The sequence below is a fragment of the Balaenoptera acutorostrata genome, chromosome 3 (genome assembly GCF_949987535.1).
Source record: "Balaenoptera acutorostrata chromosome 3, mBalAcu1.1, whole genome shotgun sequence".
In the NCBI taxonomy this organism is placed as follows: Eukaryota; Metazoa; Chordata; class Mammalia; order Artiodactyla; family Balaenopteridae; genus Balaenoptera; species Balaenoptera acutorostrata.
In genome coordinates, this window is record NC_080066.1 from 93724884 (window position 1) to 93746632 (window position 21749).

A 21749-nucleotide genomic window follows, 5' to 3' on the forward strand; every position below is an offset into this window, starting at 1 on the left:
ATTTTATAATACTTCATGGAAATCCTGACTGCACAGGTGAAAGCTGTTTACAACCTCAATAGGCTCTGGATCTCTTAGGGCCCCTCAATTCCTTACCTCTTTGGTGTTCTCCTATGCAAGGTATCTGATGCTGGTTATTCGGTCCTTACCTCTTGACCCCATGGTATGCAGTTCCCCTTCCCAGGAGGCCCCCTGCCTCTCTTTCCTCCCCCAAACCAAATGTATGTCCCCACCCTCAGTTCCTATTACCCATACTTGGGCATTCTCACGTATTTTCAGAAATTATGCTGGCTTCCCATAACATTTTCTCCCTTCACCCGCCCTATATTCTCTGGCTTCCCTGGGTCCTGGAACTGCTTCCAGTCATCAAAAGCATCAAGATAAATGACCATGCTGGTAGAAGCAGAGAGTTAGAAGCCAGGGCCCAGCAACTAAGCAACGTGTGGAGTCAGAAAAAGCCTAAGCCGCACTACAGCGTCTGTAATGAACTTGATTTATTGTTAGAGTTGGAGGTGGCTCCGTTACAGCAACTGGGAACTGTAGCAGGGACGTGTGGGGGTGGGGGGAGCAGAGCACAGCAGCACGAGAGGGTGGGAGCTAGGAAGAACACAGGCAGTCTCGTTTTGGTTTCCACACAGTCATTTGGCAGAGAAGCTGAGCCCTGAAGAGCGTCTGGATTTCTCAGTCCCGAAGTAGTCTGGCAGGGCTGCTTATTGGCTTGCTTGGGGTGAGGTCCTCTCCTGGGGTGGTATTTTCAGCCTGTTTTCATCTCACTCAGTAGGAGTTAAGACCTAGCTCAGCTTTCTCTCCCTCTTTCCTTCCTCCCTCTCATTTTCCCCAAGTCCTCTGGCATGGCCTCCACCTCCCAGATCCTCTGTCCAAGAGTTTGGGGCTGGAAAAGCAGCCAGCGTTCCCATTTCAGCTGCAGGATGGCATAGTGGAATGTTGGGGGAGTCACACATTGCTGGGGTGTCACATGTTAGGATGTCAGGCAGTGGCTTTTTAACCCATTACACACCAGGCCACAGCAGGTGACCACATGCAGATAAGCCAAGCAGGTATGAGAAGGGATCAGGAGAGTTGGAATGGGTGGGTGAAAACTTCATAAGGTCAGGGAGCTTGGAAGAAGTCTGGGATTGGGGCTGGACTCTCCTTGCTCCTTTGTGCTGCCCAGTAGGCCTGGTCTGGGCACAGCTCTGGGATGTGAATGGTATGAAGCAAGGGCCGGGAGGATAAGCTCCTTTCTTCTCTCACCAATCTGTTGGTCAAAAGAGCTTCAAGTTTTGGATTGAAACATTCAGATACGGAGGGAAGCAGTGGGACAGTGTAGCAGCAGCGTACCCCCCAGACCCCTGCTGGGACCCAGACTCTGGTGGGGAAGGGAATGGGAGATGGAGGAAAGGATGCAGCTCTGGCAACCTCACTGACAGTATCCTGCCCCCAGGTCACATAAATTACTATTGGAAATCCTTCCTTGGGATGCTAAATACATAGATTAAGATAAAGAGGTCCTTGGGGTTGGGGATATGATCTCCCTCCATGAGGGAGGAGGTTGCTCTCTGAGATCCATCCTCACTCCCCACCCAACACCAGCATTAGGCAGTGCTAAGAGAGGGTGTCACTCCAGGGTTCTCAGGCATCAGATGACCTTGTATCCTAATTTTGCACCCTCCCCCTATCCTAATCCTGTTACCTTTGGTTTTGAGACTCCTTTCAGGCATGGATGAAGGGGAGGGACAACCCCTCCCGTTTAGCCCAGCCCAAGTTCCCACGAGACATCCTGTCCCCCTCGCCCCCCTCAACTCCCATGTCCCTCAACCCCAAAGGACTCAGCAGTAGCCATTCTCTAAGGGGGCTGGGGGAGCAGATCCTTGGGGAAGGGAGAGTGGTTCTTTCAGAACTCAATCTTGCAGGCTGGGAAGGACTCATCCTGCATGACCACGGTGCTGCTGCTCGCCAGGACCAGAACGTTCAGTTGTTGCTGCTGCTCGTGAGTCTGCTGGTACCACTCACGAGTCACCTCCGTGTCGTGAGTAGGGATCAGAGTTACCTAGGTGGGAGACAAGACATGCCTGAGGTGAGGATGTGAAGTCGGGGGATGGGGCACCTGATGGTCCAGGAGGTAGTCCCACTCCCGTAGAAAGAGCTCAGTCCTTTCATTTTATTATATTTTATTTATTTTTTTGGCCACGCTGCGCGACATGCAGGATGTCAGTTCCCTGACCAGGGATCGAACCTGCGCCCCCTGCAGTGGAAGCGCAGAGTCTTAACCACTGGACCGCCAGGGAAGTGCCCCTCAGTCCTTTTATAAATAGAGACTGTGTTCCATTGCTGCCTCTGAGTCAAGCTTGACCAGACTACCTCCTTGGTGCTTCTTGCCACTCACCTGAAGATTCTCCCCCCACTGGGCCTTGCCCTCCAGCAGGGCGTCCAGCACAGCCCGGCTCGGCTCGCCATTGGCAGGGTCATTCCCACTGACCACATAGTAGGATGCACGCACTCGTCGGAAGAAGTCAAGGTCAGCAGTCTTGCCACTGCAATGATTCGGGATATAGGCAAGATCCACATATACAGGGGGGCCAGAGCCGCCCTTGGAACCCAAGGCCGCTGTAGAGACAACACAGGACTCATTGTAGAGGGAAAGTAGAACTCTTTTGGCAACCTTCTTCTTCCCTCCCACCCTCCCTCTTCCACTGGAGCCCTTGACCAGCCACACCCAGCCCCAAACCACAATCTCTCCCACTTTCCATGTTATACTTACTTGGTCCTGCCTTGAGTCCATTGACTAGGCCTTTGGACATGGGGCTGTGTCCATCCTTTTCCTCTGCTGGGGTGACCTGGCTTGGAGTGCTGCGTGGTCGGGGTGGCACCCGGGATGCTCGATCTGCAGTCCCTTTACCAGGGGTGGGTGAGCGTTTTCCCCGAAGATCCAGACGCTGGGCAGGAGACGCTGGTTTGGCCCTGCCTGGGGCCCTGCGGCCGACTCTCCCCTGTGTCTTCTCCTTCTCTCGTAGCCTCTCTACCCTTCCAGACTCTGAGCCGAGCCCCTCGGGGTCAGCCATGCACACGTCAGGGCGGGGAGGGGATGGGCGAGGGTCTGGCTGGGAGATAGGGGGTGGGTCATGGCCAGGCCTGGGATGGTGAGTCCCACTAAACCCACCAGCTTTGTCCACAGGCAGGAAGTCCCCATCTTCATCTGAGTCGAGGGCTGCCTCAGCTGTGATGGATGGACACTCCTCAGTTTCTGGTGGAACGTCAGAATCTGACTGCGAGGAGCCCGAGTCGCTGACTGACGTCGGGGGTGTCTCATCTGCCACGGGGCAGGGGCCCCCTGTGGCCCCTGCAGCCCCCACCCGACGCCGCCCCCCTCTCCCTACCAGCCGAGCTTCCTCAGTTAAGAGGCCACTGTCATCCGTGGATCGAGGCAGAGGTGGGTTCAGGAAGGATGGAGAGAGCTCCCCACGATGGGGCCGGGGCTCAGCAGCACATCCCTGGGGCCCAGCCTCCATCTCAGGGGAGACACTTCTAGGTTGGTCTCCAGAGGCCCCTCCAGGGCACAGTGGCTGCTCAGGGGAGAGCAGTGTGTCAGGCCTGGAGCTCCTCTCGGCTCCCTCAGGCCAGGCCCCACGTTCCCAGGTGGGGCAGGCCTCAGCCTTTCCTTTCTCAGCCTCAGCTGGGGCAGGGCCTGGGGGCTTGGGGCTGGTTTCTGTTGGGCCATTGGTGGCACGATCCCTGGAGGGGCCCTGTAAGGGGCTTGGCTTCTTGGTGGCCGCCCCTGAGCACTCCAGGCGGCAGGGCAGGGTGCCCTCATCCATGTCTCCAGGCAGGCTTGGAGCCAGAGCTGGGGCCAAGTCCAGTGAAGCTGGAGGTGCTGGGCTCAGAGGAGTGAGGTCCCAGAGGCCGTGGGCAGCTGGTTCCATTCCTGGGACCAGCTCTACAGACCCTTGTTCTGCAGCCTCCAGGCCGGGAGGGAAGCGCTCAGCCACACTCGAAATCACAGGTGTGGTGGCCTCAGAAGAGGAGCCTTCAGATAGGGCTGGTGAGGCAGGTCGCGGCAGACTGGAGAGAGGGGCCCCAGGAGAGCTGGGTGATGGGAGCTGGGGCAGTGAAGAGTCCAGGCTGGGGGCCTTGGTTACTTCTAGGTACTCATCATGCCGGGCTCTGGTGGGGGGCCCTGGAGCCAGAGCCAAAGCTCGGTCACCAGAGAAGGCAAGGGACCCACAGGGTGCCGAGCGGGGTTCCGCTGGAGAGGGCAGCTGTGGAGGAGCTGGCTGCAATGAGGAGAAGCCAAAGGCTGATGCAGGGAAGTCCAGGCTGGGTCGGGCAGGACCCAGGTGTGAGTCCGAGGAAGGGCTAGTATGTGCCTCACTTTCAGGCCACAAGGTGGAGGGGCCTGCAGGCATGGGTTGTGGGGGACTTGGGGACTGGGCCTCTTTCTCAGGCTGTTCCCGAGCCCCCTTCTCCAGCTCCAAGTCACTAGTGCTGTCATCCCAGTGACCACGGCCTGGTTCCTTGGGGGATGGGGTTCTCCTATCTGGGCTACGGCTCAGGATGTTACCATTAAGTGGGGGGCTTGGGCCTTTGCTCTGGGGGATAGGAGCACGGGGGGGTATTGCAGGTGGGGTGAGGCTGGGATCCACGCTTGGCCCTGGCTCAGGCTCCTGCTTGGGGGGTACGGTGGGTCCCGCCAGAGCTGCATAGCTGAAGGTTGGAGTGTCGAATTGGAGGCGATGGGGTGAGACAGGAGACGAAAGCTCCTTCTCTGCAGATGTGCTTCGGCCAGCAGCCTCCTCCTTGGTTGAGATGTGTGGGGGCCAATCCCCAGCTGCTCCAAGCGGAGGTTCTCTAGTGGGGCATGCAGGGCCCAGTCCAGTGAACATCATCTGCTCATAGATGTCTGCGTACTGGAAGGTTCGCTCATCGGGATAGGGTGTGGGCTCTCTCTGCTCTGGCTCGGTCTGCTCGGGCTCCTTAGAGGCATGGCTCTCGCCGGCCTCTGGGACCTTTGACCTGCGGGGGCTGCTGTCAGGAACCCCAACCCCACCTTCTTCTTCCCTTTCCCCTTCAGCCTTGCGGTAGTCCTTCCCTAGGGGGGAGTACGGCCCACCTTCCAACTCAGCTGCCCCCTCCTGCACTGCTGCCACCACACTGTCATACTCGGCTGTGTCCCAAGAGAAGGGCGCAGGAGTGAGTGGCTGTGGGGCAGGTGTTGGGGGAGCTGGAGCTGGGGAGAGGGGTGCAGGGGGCAGGGGTCTGTCCTTGGGCACCCATGGTGGGATGTCAGCCAGCCATGAGGGGGTGGTGGGCTCATTCCTCATGGGTGGCATGGGCTTAGCATCTGGGATAGGGCTCTCTTGTCCTGTGGCCGGCGGAACCCTCTGTCCAACCATCTCAGGTGGGGAGGCCGGAGGAGAGATGATCTCAAAAGGGGAGCGAGTCAGCTTGTCCTCTTCCTCTGGTGGCAGCCCAACTGGTGACTCAGCAAGCCAGCGCTCCACCTCCAGCTCCTTCTGTGGTGAGGGCTCCTGGAAGCCCTTAAAGTCTGAGGCCCAGGGACTCTTGGGTGTATGCTCCAAGGGGGGCACTTCCTGCTCATCATCCAGCCCCTCATCGAGGAAAGTGCTCTCTCGCTCTTCTGTGAACCGTGGCCGGGCCCCCTGGCCACCCAGCTCATGAGGGAACCAGACCTTCCGCTCACAGCTCAGCTCCCTCCAGTATGTGTCCTGTTCCAGGACCACATCCTCCCTGCCCCTCCAGTACCTGTCCTCCTGCTCAGGAGATGTGTCCTCCCATGTCCGGGCAGGCTCCTTCTGTTCTCCAGCTGGCTCTCCTCTGGCTGGAGATGCTTCTTGCCACTCCTGGACCACGTCCTGCTCCTTCCAGCACTTCTCGTCCTGCTCCCGGGCCTTGTCCTCCTGCACTGGGCTCTCTTCCAGCCCCAGAGCTTTGGTCTTCTCCAGCAGAGCTTCTTCCTTCTGTCCCACAGCCTTGACTTTTTCTGGAGATTTTTCCTCTAGGATCTTCTCCTTTAGTGTCATGGTTTCATCCTCCTGCACAGGACTCTCCTGCTCCTGAGTTTTGTCCTTCTCTTCCAGAATCTTGTCTTTTTGTTCAACAGCCTTAATGTTTTGTTCTAGAGCTTCACCCTTCTGTTCTAGGGCCAAGTATTTTTGTTCTAAAGCCTGGTCCTTCTTTTCCAAGGCCTTGTCCTTCTGTTCCGGGGCCTTGTCCTGCTCAGGGGCTTCATCTTTCTGTTCTAAGGCCTTGCCCTTCAGTTCAGGGACCTTGTCCTCTGGAACCTTGTCTTTATGTTCAGAGTCTCTGACTTTTTGTTCTAAGATTTCATCTTTCTCTCCTGGGACCTTGTCCTCCTGTTCCAAGGTCTTATCTTTTTGTTCTAAGTCTCTGTCTTTAGGTCCTAAGTCTTTGTCTTTTCCTTCCAGGGCCTTGTCCTTTTGTTCCAGGGCTGTGTCCCTATGTTCTAAGTCTCTGCCTTTTTGTTCCAAAGCCTTATCCCACTGTTCCACAGCCTTGTCCTTTTCTTCCAGAACCTCATCTTTCTGACAGATGGCTGTATCCTTTTGTGCCAGACTTCTGTCCTTCTGCTGTAGGACTTCATCCTTTGGCTCAGGTCCCTTCTCCTTCTGCTCTGGGGGTCTGTCTTTCAACTCTGGAACTTTTCCTTCCCACTCCATGGCAATATCCTCCATGGCAGGGCTTGGCAAGGACTCAGGACTCTTGGTGAGGGAGCTCTCAGGTGTCAGAATGTGTTCACCAGGGCTTGTGATCATTCCAGGTGAGTGCTTCCCATCTCCCAACAGTGTAGAGTGAGAGAAGGAGCTGGCAGGTAATTTTCCGTCAGGGCTCTCATCTGTGACGTCTGCCTGTGCAGCGTATCCACTGGTCCCATCTGTGGGAGGTGACACTGTGGCTGCACGGGCTTCTGGAATAGACACAGGGGCTAGGCGGTGAGAGGTGTCCTCAGTCTGCATCAGAGGCCCTTTTTCTTCCTTTCCAAGGGTTAGTTCCCCAAACTGGAGGGTGCCAAGGCTTTCTGGAGACAGCTGCTTAGAAGAGATATCCAGAGAGGTCTCCTTGCTTGGACTCTCTTCTGAGAGAGAAAGCGACCGGGTGTCTTCTGGAGATACCTGTGGCCAAAGGTCTTTGTGTAGGTGCTGCTCTGTCAGGCCACAGGGAGACCTAGGGATGGCTTCTTGGCTGGCAATGTCTGGGGAGACCATGCTGAGGACAGAGAGGGACTCCACCTCTTCAGGGGAGAGGCCTCGCTCAGGAAACCGGAGCACCTCATCTTTCTGAGGTTCACCAGGTTCTTGGTGTGATGTTCTCAAATCTCTGGGAAGGGCTTCTGTTTCCAGAATCGGCCCTGTGGGCTCTCCCACCTCCACAGTCTCAAAGACTATTGCTTTGTCCTGTTCTGGCAGCAGTTGGACGGTACAGCCTGCATGTCCTCCAACAATGCTGATGGGTGCTTCCTGGGCCTGGGGGCTCCTGGGAGGAGGCAGCTTTCCTTCCTCCTCTGGTGTGCCCTCTTCAGGCCCTGGCTTGACTGTCCCTTCTGCAGCATCTTCCTTGCCCACACCTGGTGTACTCTTAGTATCTCCCCAGGAGTCTGCTTCCTGAAAGTCTTGGGGCTCAGAATTTTCTTCTACTGGGGACTGATGAAAGGGCGTGTGGGTGGCACTGGGTGGGCCAGATGGTGGGGGAGAGGCCATCTTCACTGTGCTGTCATCTGGGCTGAGGCAGCGCTCCTCCGCTTCTCCAACAGCTGGTTCCCCTGGATGTGGGGCGTGCCCAGGGGCAGCAAACATCATGGGTTCATACTGACCGTGAAGTTTCTCAGACATCTGTACATTTGCGGTCTCCTCCTCTTCCTCTACCTCTTCCACGGCTCTCTCTCCAGACAAGCCTCTCCGTACAATCTCTCCTCTCTTCTCTGACTCCCCAGTCACAGAGAACTCCTCACAGGGTGGTGATTTGAAACCTTTGTCTTCTTCCAGTGAGGAGGTGGGTGAGATGGTACCAGCAGATGGCACGTAGTCCAAGCCTTGAGTGGCTTCTGTGTGGGATGAGGGGATGCTTGTGACCGTGTCAAGCAGCAGGGAGCTCTTGCCTGTCTCCTCTGTCTGGGGAGCTGTGAGTGAAGCCACGGACTGGTCCTCAGCCACGGATGTGGCAAAGGAAGAAAGCTTGTCACACTCAGTGATTGAGGTGGCTGAGGACACATGCTCCTCTTCAGCCAGAGGGGCGGCCACCATGTTGGGGGGGTAGGTGAGTTCCGCCTCTGGTGCTCCATAGCCTTTGCTGGAGGTGGTGGGAACGGCACTGTCTGCAGGCTGGCTAGCCTCAAAGGGGCCAGGCCCTTCAGGCCCAGGGAGGTCATAGGTACCTGTAGGAAATCTAGGTGGAGCTGCGCGCTCCTCCGGCTCATCGTGGATCTCCTCATCTGAGATAGTCTGCTCGGTCTCTGAGTAGCCAGGGATTGTCTCGTCCTGGATGTAAGAGACGTGCTCAGTGGCTCCTGCAGGGGTGGCCAGGCTACTTAGGAAAGACGAGGTCTCCTTCTCAGGGGCCTTGCCTTGGAGTCCTAGTTCCTGGCCCCCGAGAGCCTCCCTGCCCCTTGGCGTTACCGTCAAGGCTTCTTGTATATGTTTTTGGTAAAAACCCTCAGCCTTTGTCTCTTCCTCTTCCTCCTCGTCTGAAGGGTGCAGCTCCTCCATTTCCTCTAACTCGGCCTTCTCTATCACATCCTCCTTTACCTCAGGTTCACTTTCCTCTCTGGCTTCTGTTCTGTCGGGGAGCCCCTCTGATTCCTTTGCCTTCTTTTCCTCCCAGGGAGCTCTCTCTTTCTCTGTTTCAGCCCCAGAGTCTGGGCCTCTGTCCTTGCTGCCTTGTTCCTCAGGGATGTCTGGGACAGCCTCTTTCTCCTTTATCACAGGCTCTTCTGGTTCCAGCCCTGGGACAGAGGGTGGTGCCCCCGGGGCCGCTGTGCTTGGGAGTCCCTCCTCTGCAGTGTCTGGGGGGAGTGGTTTCTCTCCTAGTCCTGTGTCCCTTTGTTCAGCCAGCAACCCCGACTCCTCACGCTTCAACTCCTCAAAGTCCTGTGTGAGATCCTCTGGTGAAGACAAGGCCAGCTCCCTTGTTGGAAATGGTGCAGCCCCCTTTTGGGCTGGGGGTGTCCGGGGCTCAGAGGACAGCTCCTTCTCCCCACGGGCAGCCCGGCTCTTCTCCATCTTGACTCTGCCAGGGGCCTTGGCTTTGTAGAGGGTCTTACGTACCTCAGGGGTAAAGGGCTTCAGGTCTGGCTTGGAAATCTTTTTGACCTCAGGTTTGGTATCTTTCCTCTTCTCCTCCTTCTTGGCATCCTTCTTTTCCTCCTTCCTTCCTTCATCCTTCTTGAGCTCCTTCCTCTCCTTCTTGATCTCTTTCTTCTCTTTGTCTTTTTTCTCTTCCAGCTTTGATATCTTTTCTTTCAGGTGCTTCTTCCCCACCTTGTCTTTGATCAGCTTTCGCTTCTCTGCCTTCAGTGCCTCACTCGACTCTGTCCTCACCCTCTCAGGCTTGGCAGGCTTCTCTGGGGGCTTCTCAGATGACTCCTTTACCTTCTTCTCTGTCTTGGCTAACTCCTTGGCCAGTTCTGAGCGGGCCTCCTTGGCTCCCTCTTCGGCCACCTCCTCCCGTTTGGCCAGCTTGCCCACAGCTGTCTTGGTTGTGGCCTTGAGGCTCTCCTTGCTATCAGCCCGCTGTTTGATTTTGCTGGGTTTGAGGTTGGCAGGCACAGCCCCAGTGGCCAGCTCCTTCTGTGTGGCCACGGGGTAGCGCAGGAAGTCCAGGTGTCGAAGCTTTTCCAGGCCCTCCAAGATCTTGTTCTGGGGAGCATTCCCTGGAAAAAGCACACGCACAATCTTCTCACTGGGGTTGGCTGGTAGCCAGACCACCAGAGCAGTGATGGAGGTCAGGTAGGGCACCGAGATCTCAGCCTCCTTCCCATTAGCCAGCACAATGCCTGTCTTAGCTTTACTGTTGCCTGCCCACTTTTGCATGAGGAACTGCATCTCCTTGCTATCTTTGACAGGGTTGAGGACGTACATGTCCAGGCGGCCCACACCCATCTTGTGGAAGAGGGTCAGCGGCTCGATGGTGTTGCTGACCACACGGTAGAGGGGCTCGGCCTGGATGCCTAGGCGGTTTAAGTGCTGCAGAGTGAGGCAGGCCTCCTCAATGCTGCGCTTGGCCTTCCGTGAAGCATCAGGCAGCCGCAGCTTATCGGGCACGTTGAAGAAGACGACTCCAAGCTCGGGGGAGATGAGGTTCTTCACCCAGTCACTGTAGCTGCTAGAGCCCTGGGACTGCTCCTCCTCCAGTTCTGCCACTTTGCGCTGCAGGAGTCCGTTGATGCCTGGCAGGTTGTCTGCCCCGATGTGTGTGAGCAGCACGGAGTCAATGCGGTCCAGGTGCCGCACCAGCTTCCAGAAGCAGGACTTGCGATCAGAGCCGCCATCCACCAGGATGTTGAAACCATTAACGGCAAAGAGGGCAGAGTCTCCGCGGCCGCCCGGGAAGATGTAGCAGCATGGCTTGGAGAGCTTGAGGAAGCCCCCTGAGGTGGGGGGCTCCAGCAGGTCAAAGGGGGATGGCACATCCACGGTCTCAGAGACGTACTCGGAGAACTCAGCCACGCCATCCATGGTGGGCAGCATGGGCTCAGGGTTTAGCCGGAGGTGCAGGGTCTCTTGGGAAGTGGATAGTCCCAGGTGGCTCCAATCACCCTCCCCTAAGCAGGACACAGTGAGGAAAGCCTGGATCCCAGGGTCTCTATTGCTGAGCAATTGGGCAATCTAGATGAAAGGGAGATAGAAGGCTGATCAGGTCATTGGGGTTATCGCAACCCAACTCAGACTGAATCTGCTAATCTCCATCTCTCTCTGAGGTGATCTCCTACCATTCTGCCAGCATCCCTGGTGGTCAAGGAATGTGGGATTTTTCCCTTCCTTGGATCCCTCCCCGCAGCTCTAGTCCTACCCCATGTTCCATTCCTCCTAGACACTCAGACATAGAACTTACCTCTGGGTTGTGAAGGACCTGGGCAAAGTTTTGATAGGAGTAGGTGCCACTCTGTAGGATAAGGTCTCCCCCAGGCTCTAAACTTTGCCCACTCAAGATCAGTAGTTTGTGAGCTGATGGGCTGCTAAGGAGGTGGTGAACCTACAGTGGAAGGAGAGGACTGGTCACAGAGAGAGGAAGCCCAGGGAAGGGCACAGAATGTTCCTGGTCCCCCTCAGTTCTGCAAGGACACGCTCCCCACTGGTAGCCCCACAGCACCTCCAGGATGGGGCTGGGATTGTGAGGCAGCTTAGATGGCAGAGAGAGGATGGCTCAAAGCCAAGTCCGGGAATTCCTGGCCTTACAGCAGTAGCACTGGCAAGGGTGGGTTACGGCACTTTCGGCAGGCCCTCATGGCAAAGCACAGGCCCTGGCCTTACCTCGGAGCTGATGCTGTCGGCACTGGGGTTTACCAGGACGATGGTCTCTAGGATCTCACTCTGGTGGCAGAGGGTCCTCTGGCCTGAGGGAGAGATGCAGGAATTTGTATCGAAGGAAGTGGGTATAGACTAAAATGGAGAGGCATTGTGTAGGGCAGGAGAGGAAAGAATGCACTGTCAGAAAACGGGGCTTAGGGGAAAGAGAAGCCTGCTTATCCTGAGATCCTGCCGCTCTGGCTACTGCTGAGTAAGGTCTAGGGACTGGCTCCTGCAGCCCTTCCCTTTCAGGGTTTCCTCCTCCCCTCTCCCATAATGGCTGTCTTCTCCCTCCCTTCATCTGCCACCCCCTCTGCCTGGAACTCCTGCCTCAGACTGCCCTGGAGACAAGAACCTTTTGTCCCTGTCTGTCCCTCTCGAGCACTAAGCTCCTGGTGCTGCCTGGGGATGGGGGGGCTCAGCTGAAGGGAGGGCCTCTCAGAGGATGATCCTCACTCAGCTCCGTCCTCACTATCTTGCCTCTGCCCTGGGCTTTCTTGCCAGAGTGCCTGGAAATGAGACGGGCGCTTCTGTGCAGTGAGTACAGACTCTTCATCCTCCTTTCAAACCCCCATCCAAGGCCAGAAGTCCCATTCCAAAAGACTCAGAGAAGTCTGCGCCATCTAAACCCTTGGGGGTTGGTTACAATGCAGAGGAGAAATAGGACCTCTTGTCCTGTGCTCTGGTTCCTCCGAGGCCGAGCCTGCACTCACAAACATGCACACAATCATACTGTTTCCACCACCAAAGGTTTCACAGCTCCCCCTCCCACCTCACCTTCATGTCCCCAGGCTCCAGAAAGACCTGGTTCACTCCCCACAGCCCATCCCTTTCAAACAGTTTCTCCTCTCATCCTTGCACCTCTCCTGTGGGCCTTCTGTCATGGAGAGGGGAGTCTGGGATTCACAAACAAGAAACAGATAAGGCAGGAGAGGTTCAGAGTGTTCCCCAGGCTATGGAGGAACATAATACACCGTCAAATCCCCTCTCTACTTCCCTTATCCAGGCTCACATGAAACACCAAGCAATGCAGCAAAGAAAAAAAGTGCCAGGTTAGACAGGAGATCCTGAAGAAGGATGCTGCCATCCCGTTCCTGCCCTTACCAACTGCAGCACACAGTGGAGTTACCTTACAAACATGGAGTTGAACAGATGGTCTGGGGAGTGGGCTGTCTGGAGGATATTGGTGGGAGGACACATAACCTGTCCCCCAGACCCTCTTCTGTGACCCAGCGCTCTCTCCTCTTTCTGGGGCTCAGACAAGAGGACCCTGGGGCCAGGGCCTTTGTTAAGCGGAAGAGCGATGGTGCCAGGATCGGGCAGATCTGGCAGCACTGGGCTGCAGTTGCAGCTGCGGGGGAAATGAACTAGGGATGGTGTCGGAAGACCAAGCCCCGCACAGGGTAGGTGGGGCCCATGAGGAGTTCAAGCGTTCTCTTCTATTAACTTGGGAGTTGAGGGACACTTTGAGGTCAGTTCAGAGGATGAGAACCACCTCAGAGACATGCATGGGCAGGGCTTGGGCAGGTGAGGGATGAGGGATATACCATGGTTCGGGGAGCGGCCGGCCCTAGGCTGGCTCTAAGCAGTTTAGCTTAGAAGGGCAGTTCCTCTCCCCCAACACCCACTCGCGACACACAACACGAACACACAAGGTCACACATTTGAGCTAGGAGGGCCAGAAAGAGAAAGATCTGGGGTACGGATGGATTTGCTTTCTATCTACTACCCGCCTTCCCCAGTCTACCATTCCCTGCAGTCCCCTAGACTGGCTTATAACCACTAGACTTCTCTGATCCCAGTACTTGCCTTGGCGCAAGACCCTACCCCTCAGCCACGTGCTCTCCGGTTGTGACTGGCAACTACATGGTTTACACCTTGTGCTCCCCCTTTTCAGGCCTGGGGGAAAGCCCTGTTTCTCTCTTCTACGCACCCCGCAATCCCACTGAAGGCAATTGACTTGTTTTTCCTCCTTCTTCGGAGAGGACACCTGGTGAGGCAGGGGCCCGTCCCTTTGCCAGAGATGGGGCTGGGGGGTGGGCTGCGGGTGCTGAGGCTGAGTGGGTGGGAGGGCAGGTGTCTCCGCAGGGAGGCGGCCGGGGAGGGGGGGGGGGCGCCCGGGCAGCTGCAGTCTGCCGCAGTGTGTGAGCGAGTGTGAGTGTGCGCGCTGAGCTCAGGCTCCAGCTCCGCCCCCACCCCCATCCCCCCCCAGCATGACAAGTCATTTTCTTGGCTGCCTCTACACGGGGGGCGGGGAGGGGGGGACGCAGAGAGGGAGAAGGAACTGGCTTCTCTGTTCAGAGCCCCCATCTTGGGAAGGGAAGCAGAGATGAGGTGGGGGGGGCGTGACTGGGAACCTGTGGGGTTGACAGGACGGGGAATGCGGGGCAGCTGCTGGGGAGGGAGTGCTCTCAATCTCCGGAGCGGCCTCTCCATCCCCGGAGGGAGCCAGAAAGGGGGGCTCGCAGCCCAAGTTTCAAGCTCGTCGCAGGGAATGGGTGTGGGGAGCACGCTGCAAATAGGTTGGTCTGTGAGGAGGCGCATGCCACGTCTTAATGACCCTTTCCTTCCTTCTTTTCCATAGTGTCCCCACCTTCCCATACTTGGCAAAAACTCGCAGTCCCGTTCACCCCCCAGCATAGGAGCAGCTGAGCAATCTAGCAGCTGACACCCAGAGACCCTCCCATCAGGTGCCTTCCCATAACATCCGCCTTTCCCTCAGATTCTTGTGCCCCTACCAAAGACAGAGCCCCCAAACGCCACCAGAGCCCCAGGCCTCGGGGCAGAGCCAGAGACACCACCCTCTGCGGCTGCCCCTAGGCGGCTGGCTGCCAGCTCAGCCCAGCTCAGCCCGAGAGGTGGCCTGTCACGGTCCCGGCCCCATTGGCCTCCGCCTGGTTCTGGGTCCAGGCTGGCCCCACAGCCAGTCCATCTCCTCTCTCTGTACCCCCCACCCTGCCCACCCCCGCTGGGCTAGTTCCAGACATACCCGATGAAGTATCAACTCCCTTCCCATTACCCGCATCCCACCTCCCTATCACAGCATCCCCCGTGCCCCACGCCAAGCCCTTTGGTTCGGTTCGGTTCTTACCCTGGGGTGTGGGAGAGAGACCCTCATCGAGGCTGTGGCTCCGGCCTCCGCCGGCAGCTTCAGGGAAGAGTCTGCGGCACTAGGGGTGGGAGTGGGGGGGGGGGCGCTTGATGGTGAGGGCGGCGCCAGGGCGGGGAAGAGGGGCTGGTCCATGACGAGGCACTGGAGACTTAACTGTTTCTTTGCCTTCACAATGTCAGTGCTCTGGTGCTTCTGCTTGGCTGGGAGCTGAGGAGTTGTCTAGCAGCTCAGAGCCAGGGTGGTCTCCAATGGCCCACAGGGCCCTTCTCCCCCAACCCCGCTTAGTTAAGAAATATTCTTTTAGCATCAGCCAAAAGACCAAAGCTCTGTGCTACACACTGGGGGGACATAGGAGGTATGGGCTGCTTGGGCCCTCCCCCTTCTCTCCGGAACCATCTGCTGCCTCTCCCCTCAGACTCGGGGAGTGACCTTCAATCCCTGGAGGAGCAGGAGACAAAGAGGCTGGGGGCCTGAAAGCATGGGGTAGGAGTGAGGGGGGACTACTTGAGAAGGCTGGGGACGACTGAAGGGAGGGAGTTGCGCTGAGCTCTGCTGGCTTCTGAGCCACAGCTGTAGAAATGGGGTGGGAGTGCAGAAATAAGTCTCATTTTAGGTCGGAGGGTAGTTTGAAATTCTGGAGTGGACACATGGTCCTTGGTCCATCTCTAGCCCATCGGGGGTGGGGCACAGGGGCCCTAAGACCGCATACAATTCTGTGCCGATGCAGCACAGCACAGCAGCCACACAGGCACTGATGCTTGGGATTCTTGGTCACTGGGTATGAAGAGGCATTTTCTGAAGATTCAGGGCACTTTCTGCCTTTCAGTGAAATAGTTAAAGGGATGAAGGAATATCACCAGGGCCCCAGGCGTACAAGATTTTCTTACTCTAGGCCAATTATTAAATGTCACAGAAAGTACTCTTCGGACTAAAAAGATCTTGTAATGACTTTGTAGGGTGTTGGGTCCCTGTTCTCCTTGTCTCTGCACTTTGCTATGTCTCTTTGATGTCTCCATTTTATAGGATCTTAATCCTTCTAATATTGGCCCTGTTTCCCTTAGTCTCTACCCCTGTCTCAGATTTGGTGACACATGCTCTAGGACTCAAAGAGAGGACCTGGAGAGCTCCAGCACTTAGTTCCAACAGGGCAATGCTCATGTTCCCACATAGTCCTTCCCTGCCCTCTTCCCTTCCATCAACCCTCCCCAGTCCTGGCCGATTGCTATTGCCTTCCTCACAATGACATCCACCCACTCTTAGCCCAGCACCAGCCCCACCCTTGCCCCTGGCTGCCAAGAGCTGCTTTTGAAGGTCAGAGAAGCCAAAATAGTCTCTGCTCTCAGCATCCCCATCCCCCCTAAACTGCCACCAGAGGAGAGGAGGAGCTGAGTCACCAGTGCAAGGGGGGAGGGGGACTCCAGAGGGGGAGGAATCCTTGCTGAGGTCCGGGGATACAAAGCAGCAACATGGCAACAGCCCCACTTGGATAGAGGAGGCCAGCTACAGAGATATACAACACAAAGCAGGCTGAGTTCCGAACATCACAAAGGGGAAACACCTCCTTTCTGCAACTTCATAGTTCTTATTTCCTCCCACCTCAAACCTTCCATCTCCTCCCTGCTTTCTGGAGCTTTCTGGAGTGTGCAAAAAGGGAAACTTGAGTAGACATGTAGCTTGAGAACAAAATAACATTTCTCAGCCCAACACAGAGCCCACCCTTATTCTCAGCTGTTACCCCCAAGGGCCACACCCTGGGCAAGGTTCCAACTCCCAGTGGAGTTTTCCTTCAGCCCTCACCCTCTGAACAGCCACCCACCACAACCACACCTCCACCCGCTGTGTTCCTTGGCTCTGCTGCAATGAAATGGTGAGACGCCAAAGATGAGAGGGAGGCCTGAGCTCAGACACAAAGTGAGATCGCAAGTCCTGGATTTGAGACCCCTCTCTACCATTTTTTTACTAATCATGCTTTTCAACAAGCCACTTAAGCCCTCTGAAAGCTTGCTTCCTGAATTATAAAATGAGTGTAATATTAGTACCATCCTCCAATAATGCTATGAGGAGTGAATGACATAGAAGATGAAAAAGTCCTTCATTCCTAGAATCCTAAACCTGCAATGCACAAATACCACTGGAAGTCTGTCTCCCTTTTGTGGAAGACTTATGAGAGGTCACCTAGGTGATCAGGGAAATCCTAAACCAGAATCTCAACTCTAGAGTAACTTAGGTCCCAGGTAAACCCAGGTGCCTGGGAGGTGCCCTGCAGGAAGGGACTTAAAATACTCTTCATGTCCCTCCTTTCCCATTTCTGACAGCAATGCAAAACCCAGTTCTAGGGTCCAATGAGCTGTTGTATTAATTCAGAATAGTCTTCATGTTTGCAGAAGTAAAGGAACTAACACTTCCTGAGTGAGTGCATCAGTGGTGATGCAGAGTCAGACAGAAGGCTTCCAAACTGGTCCTCCAGCCTGTGTTTTTTTAGTCCTAGAATATCCATCATGAATTATAAATTATGAAGCCCTCTCCCTTTCTTATATGTGCCGAATAGTAGAAGTAGTATTAGAGTGTCATTTAAGCTCAGTTTCCCACTGTTCTAATCGTTTCTGGGTTTGTTTTAAAATGCTTAGAAGCTCCAGATTTTTTTGCAGGTGTTAGAAAGGAAGGCTCCAAGTCACCACTGGAGACAAAAGTGGTGCAAATTCACCTTGGAAAGCCTTTACCACATTTGACCACTAGAAGGAGCTGGGCCACTGACGCTCTATCAAAGGGTCCCCTCCTTTTCTGTGTGTGTGTGTGTGTGTGTGTGTGTGTGTGTGTGTGTGTGTGTGTGTGTGTGTGTGTGTGTGTGTGTGTGTGTGTAGGGGGGTAGTGGCAGGAATGATTACGCTCTCCCTATCACAGCCAGATAAATTTTTGTCCTCCTTTTCAACATTTTGGCCCAGGGCTTGAGGAGAGGTGAGAGGGATGGTGGCCCAGCCTATGGGGTGGGCAGAAAGGATTAAATCATAAGGTACTAGCATATTCCATTGAGCCCATCCCAGCAGCCTGGTTCCCTCTGCCTCCCCACTAATGGAGGCTGAAGGGAGGGGAAGTGTCTGCAGCTGCTCTGGGCTGTTGTCTGCTGGGACAGCTGAAAGAGGAGCCAGCAGGGGTGGGGCTGTGGCGGTCTTGGGCCTTGTGGGGTTTTCCAGGAAATTCTCCACTATTCTCCAGGGACATAGACAGGCCACCATGAAAATGTCCAAACCTAAGAAAACTCAAAAGTAAGCCCTGATCTTGGGTATAATGGCCCTAAGCCCATTGAGGACACCATGGTAAAACTCTTTGCTTGAAAAGATCTAGTAGGTGCTTGTATATCAGTGCATGTTTCTGAGAGGTCCCTGAGAGTAACTATGCATCTCCCTGTAAGTGTTTTCCCAAGCATCCCCAAATCTTAATCTGAAGAATGGCTAGGTGTTTTGGTTTAAGTTCTGTTCATTCTTACATCATTCCAGAAAGCATCCTACTCTTACATCCATGTCTAAAAGGACAAGGTTGGAGAATTCAGTGTGAATTAATAACATCAGCAGATACTCCCCAAACTTCAGTCATTAATTTCAAGCTGCTGTCCCTTTATCCAGCCTTGCACCAAAGCTCCTAGGATTAATAAAGTGGTAAAACTGTTGATTTTAAAATTATTAGAGCTAATGGAGGAAGCCATGAAATGAGTAACACTAAACAGAAGGCAGTCTCAAAACAGTGACTGGTTACCTTCATAGGAAGCCAGTCACATCAAGAAGATGCCAGCCTAACATTTTAAAAATGCTGCACATATTCCTAAGATAATGGAGCATTAGTCATATTAACCATGTCTTCTCTCTCCAGGAGCAGCAGAGGAGTAGGTGATCAGGGAAGTGACCAACCATGTGGCAGTTAGCAGGAGGAGCAGGAAAAGAAGGGAAGTGACTATCTATTATGCTGGATAATTGAGAATTATCTGTATAAGATACGAATTCAGTCATTTGATGGCAGTGACTGTTGAGTTGGGTGGATTTATATTCCGTAAAGACACTGGTGTATGAATTGGTTTGTCAACATTTACCAATAACATGAGCAGATGCCCAGCACTTTTATAATGGTGTGTAGGACTTTCTGCAGTCTCCCCACAGATATTGTCGTGGAATAATAACTCCTAAAATATTATTTTCTGAGATTCCTGATCATTTCTCCCACACAGCAGAATGGGAAGCTGCATCCTGTGAACTTTGATCTCAGTGCCAAACCTCAAAGTATGACTAGTTCTTGCAGCAGTAAATCCAGGAAACCCTGCTTCCACTCTGGATTTCATGGTGCTCATCAGCCTTTAGTACAAGGTTTCTGCTCTGCTCTGGACATCTGTTGACTGAGCCAAAGGAGCCAGAAACCCTGAAAGCTGGAGGATAGGCTGTGCAGCCTGAGGGAAAGTGCTAAGCAAGGATCTGGGAAGGTGAGTGGGAGGTTCAAGGGTCTCTGCAAAGGGAAGCAAGGAGGCCAGGGCATACAGAAAGGGGAACAAACAAAAAAAGTGATTTTTAACTTGGGAGATGACTGATCACTCAAGAGGTACCACATTCCCTTACTGCACATCAGTGGCTGTCCATAAACCACCCTCTTCTCAGGTAGAAATTATGTTCTCCAGGCTTCCTCCACCATCATACCATCTGTCTGCGAAGTGTACTGGGTATGTGGGGATAGGATAGCTAAAGAGCTTTACAACTTTCCGCTCAGGAGTCCCTCCCTCCTCCCTGACCCAAACTTCCCACAAGACCAGTTCTGCCAGGGAGACTGGACTTCTGCTCTTCTGTGACCAGCCCTCACCCAAAGGACTGAGACAAATGACACTGGTTCCTAACCTTTGACCTCTGAGGAGAAGTGAGCTAGGTGCCGGGTAATGAAGAGTCTCAATTGTTGGTTCAAGTCAATGGATGATAAATCAATGTTCCAGGAGAGAATCCCTGTGAGAGAAAAAGAAACAAAGAGAGACCTAGATAAGGTCAGAGGGATTGGACTTGTGGGAGCATTTCCAAGCTCACAGAAGGGGTAAGGAGAGGGAGGGGATAAGGATGGCTGCCATGATCAGCCTCACTAATATCTTTAAGAAATGTGGCTAGTGCCTATGTCTAGCTCCCATACTGTGCCTTTCTTGGGCTTTGCTGAGCCAGAGGGAGAAGGGCAGAGTTTAGGCTAAATTTGGTCATTAATGAGTTTGTATGTAGGAATTTTCTTGCGCAGTTGCCCAATTGTGATAGAAGTGACACCCAAGGGCCCATTCCCAGATACTAGGGACTGCCTTCCCGATACAGGTAAGTAGGATTCTAAACTCTCCTTCTGTGGCCCCCTCCTTGCCTCCACTCCCCCGCGGCATGCTTCCACCCGCAGGTGGCTTCGCAGCACTGCGCCACAGGCAGTGGAGGACTGAGGAGCTTGTGGCCACGAAGGTCACTCTCTCAGGTTGGCCGCTGGCACTGGGATATTTGAGATTTGTCTGCGGCGTTCAAAACGCACCCTGTTCCTGTTCAGACGCCCTAAAGAAGAAACTAAGGTAGGGACATGGACTCTCCAGGGGATGGTGACGACTTTCAGGACCTCTGGCCCAAGACACTGCAGTAGAGAGGGGTGTAACCAGAGGGCCCCCCACCCAGGCACTGCCCAGCCCCCCCCTCCCCCACGCTCCCCCCTGCCTCAGGGAGATTGCGGAACGCCATGGGGTGTGCGGGAAGGATGGAGATGTGAGATGTTGGCAGCTTGGGAGGATATGAACGCGTGACACAGAAGATGCAGGTGACAGGGGCTGATGATTCAGATTAACAGGGTGCGCAGATCTCAGGAAGTGCACGCTAGGGATGGAGGATGCACATGGCAGAGAAGCACGGGATGGAGGATGTCCCGAGCGCAGCCAGAACAGCAAGCTCACCTTGCTCAAGGTGGGCCCGAACGGCCCTCAGCTGATTCTCTGTACCGATATCGCCGATCACGATGAGCAAAGAGTGTTTCCGCAGGTCCCAGCGTGCCGCCGCCACCGCGGCTCCGGCCTCGCACAGCGGCTCCGCTGGGTTCTGAGCCAGCGGAGAGCCGGAGCTTCGGAGCCCTAGCCCGGGACTTGTCTCCATGGCAACGTCGAAAGGCCGCCAGGGCCCAGCCTCGGTCTCCATGGAAACTCCGTTGGAGTGCTAGGCCGGCAGCATCCGCTGCAGGGAGAGTGCGCGCGGTTCTTAAAGGCCGGCGGCAGGAGCCGCTCATTGGCTGCTGCCTGTCGGGGGGCGGACCGGTGGCGCCGCAGGGGCCGGGCTGGGGCCGCGTGCTCCGGCTCTGCGGTTTCGCTGTGCCTGGGGGGGGCGGGGGCGTGGCTGTCCCCCTTCGCCCCCACTCGTTTTCCAGAGGGAGCTCCCACTCCGACTTGAGTAGGGATGGGGGCTCCGAGAGCCGGGTGGAAGGGCGAGTCTATTGCCTCGGCGCCAGAAGAAGCTTCTAGTTAGGATATTTCCCGGATAAGTGCTGTCTGGCAATTCCGCAGCCTCGCCTGAACTGAGGGGAGCCATCTTGTCCCTCTCTGCCTCTAGTTTGTTTGGGTGCATCGTTCTTTGTCGGTGTGTCTGTATTATCATTGTCTGGAGCTTTTTTTTTTTTTTTTTTTTTCCTTCTGTCACTGCCTGCCAGGGTCCTACATTGCGTCCTCGGTGTTCCTATCCTCATTGCCTCAGGCCCTGGGTGTGCTCTGGAAGGCTGTGCAGTATTGGAGGGACAGAATGACCTTCCGGCCCTGAGTCCCTGGTGAGTTGTTATTCCGAAGATAGTGGTTGGCTCATCGCCATCTCTGCTGAGTGCAATGAGCTCAGACTGCAGCAAGGGGGGTTTGAGTAAAACCCAGGAAAGACCTACCCAACTGCAAGTAATGTGACACAGTGAGTTGGGTAACCTTGGGAGACAATGGTATTACTTCCCCCAGGGAATTCTCAAAATAGAAGGGGCAATGTTTGAACCAGTGAAGAGGTTGGCCCTTCCAAAATTAAAACCAAAACAAAAGAAAAACCAGGGGATGTGAAAGAGGACTGAAGAGGCTGGCACCGTTTTATGACTGACTG

The 21749-nt window shown here is 55.0% G+C and overlaps 1 protein-coding gene across 2 annotated transcripts; it reads right to left on the reverse strand.

Annotated features, from left to right (window-relative positions):
- Positions 1 to 477: 477 nt before the first annotated feature.
- On the reverse strand, positions 478 to 20840 carry MAP1A (microtubule associated protein 1A). 2 transcript variants are annotated; one of them, XM_057544087.1, is made up of 7 exons: positions 20582 to 20840; positions 19521 to 19622; positions 11502 to 11584; positions 11083 to 11223; positions 2762 to 10856; positions 2387 to 2607; positions 478 to 2050 (listed from the first exon to the last, which is right to left on the reverse strand). In XM_057544087.1, exons 1-7 carry the CDS (start codon positions 20817 to 20819, stop codon positions 1895 to 1897), a joined length of 9036 nt encoding a protein of 3011 aa, XP_057400070.1. In that variant the 5' UTR covers positions 20820 to 20840; the 3' UTR covers positions 478 to 1894. The 2 variants fall into 2 exon arrangements, with proteins under 2 accessions (XP_057400070.1, XP_057400071.1); XM_057544088.1 differs by lacking the exons at positions 19521 to 19622; positions 20582 to 20840 and adding an exon at positions 14629 to 14688.
- Positions 20841 to 21749: the final 909 nt, after the last annotated feature.

Excerpts from the sequence above, each read along its gene's own strand:
- MAP1A (XM_057544087.1), bottom strand. The coding sequence starts at position 20,819 with ATGGAGACCGAGGCTGGGCCCTGGCGGCCTTTCGACGTTGCCATGGAG. Across the intron at positions 19,623-20,581 it reads TCGGGCCCACCTTGAGCAAG|GGATTCTCTCCTGGAACATT; the intron begins GTGAGCTTGCTG and ends TTTCTCTCACAG. Across the intron at positions 11,585-19,520 it reads CTTCTCCTCAGAGGTCAAAG|GCCAGAGGACCCTCTGCCAC; the intron begins GTTAGGAACCAG and ends TCTCTCCCTCAG.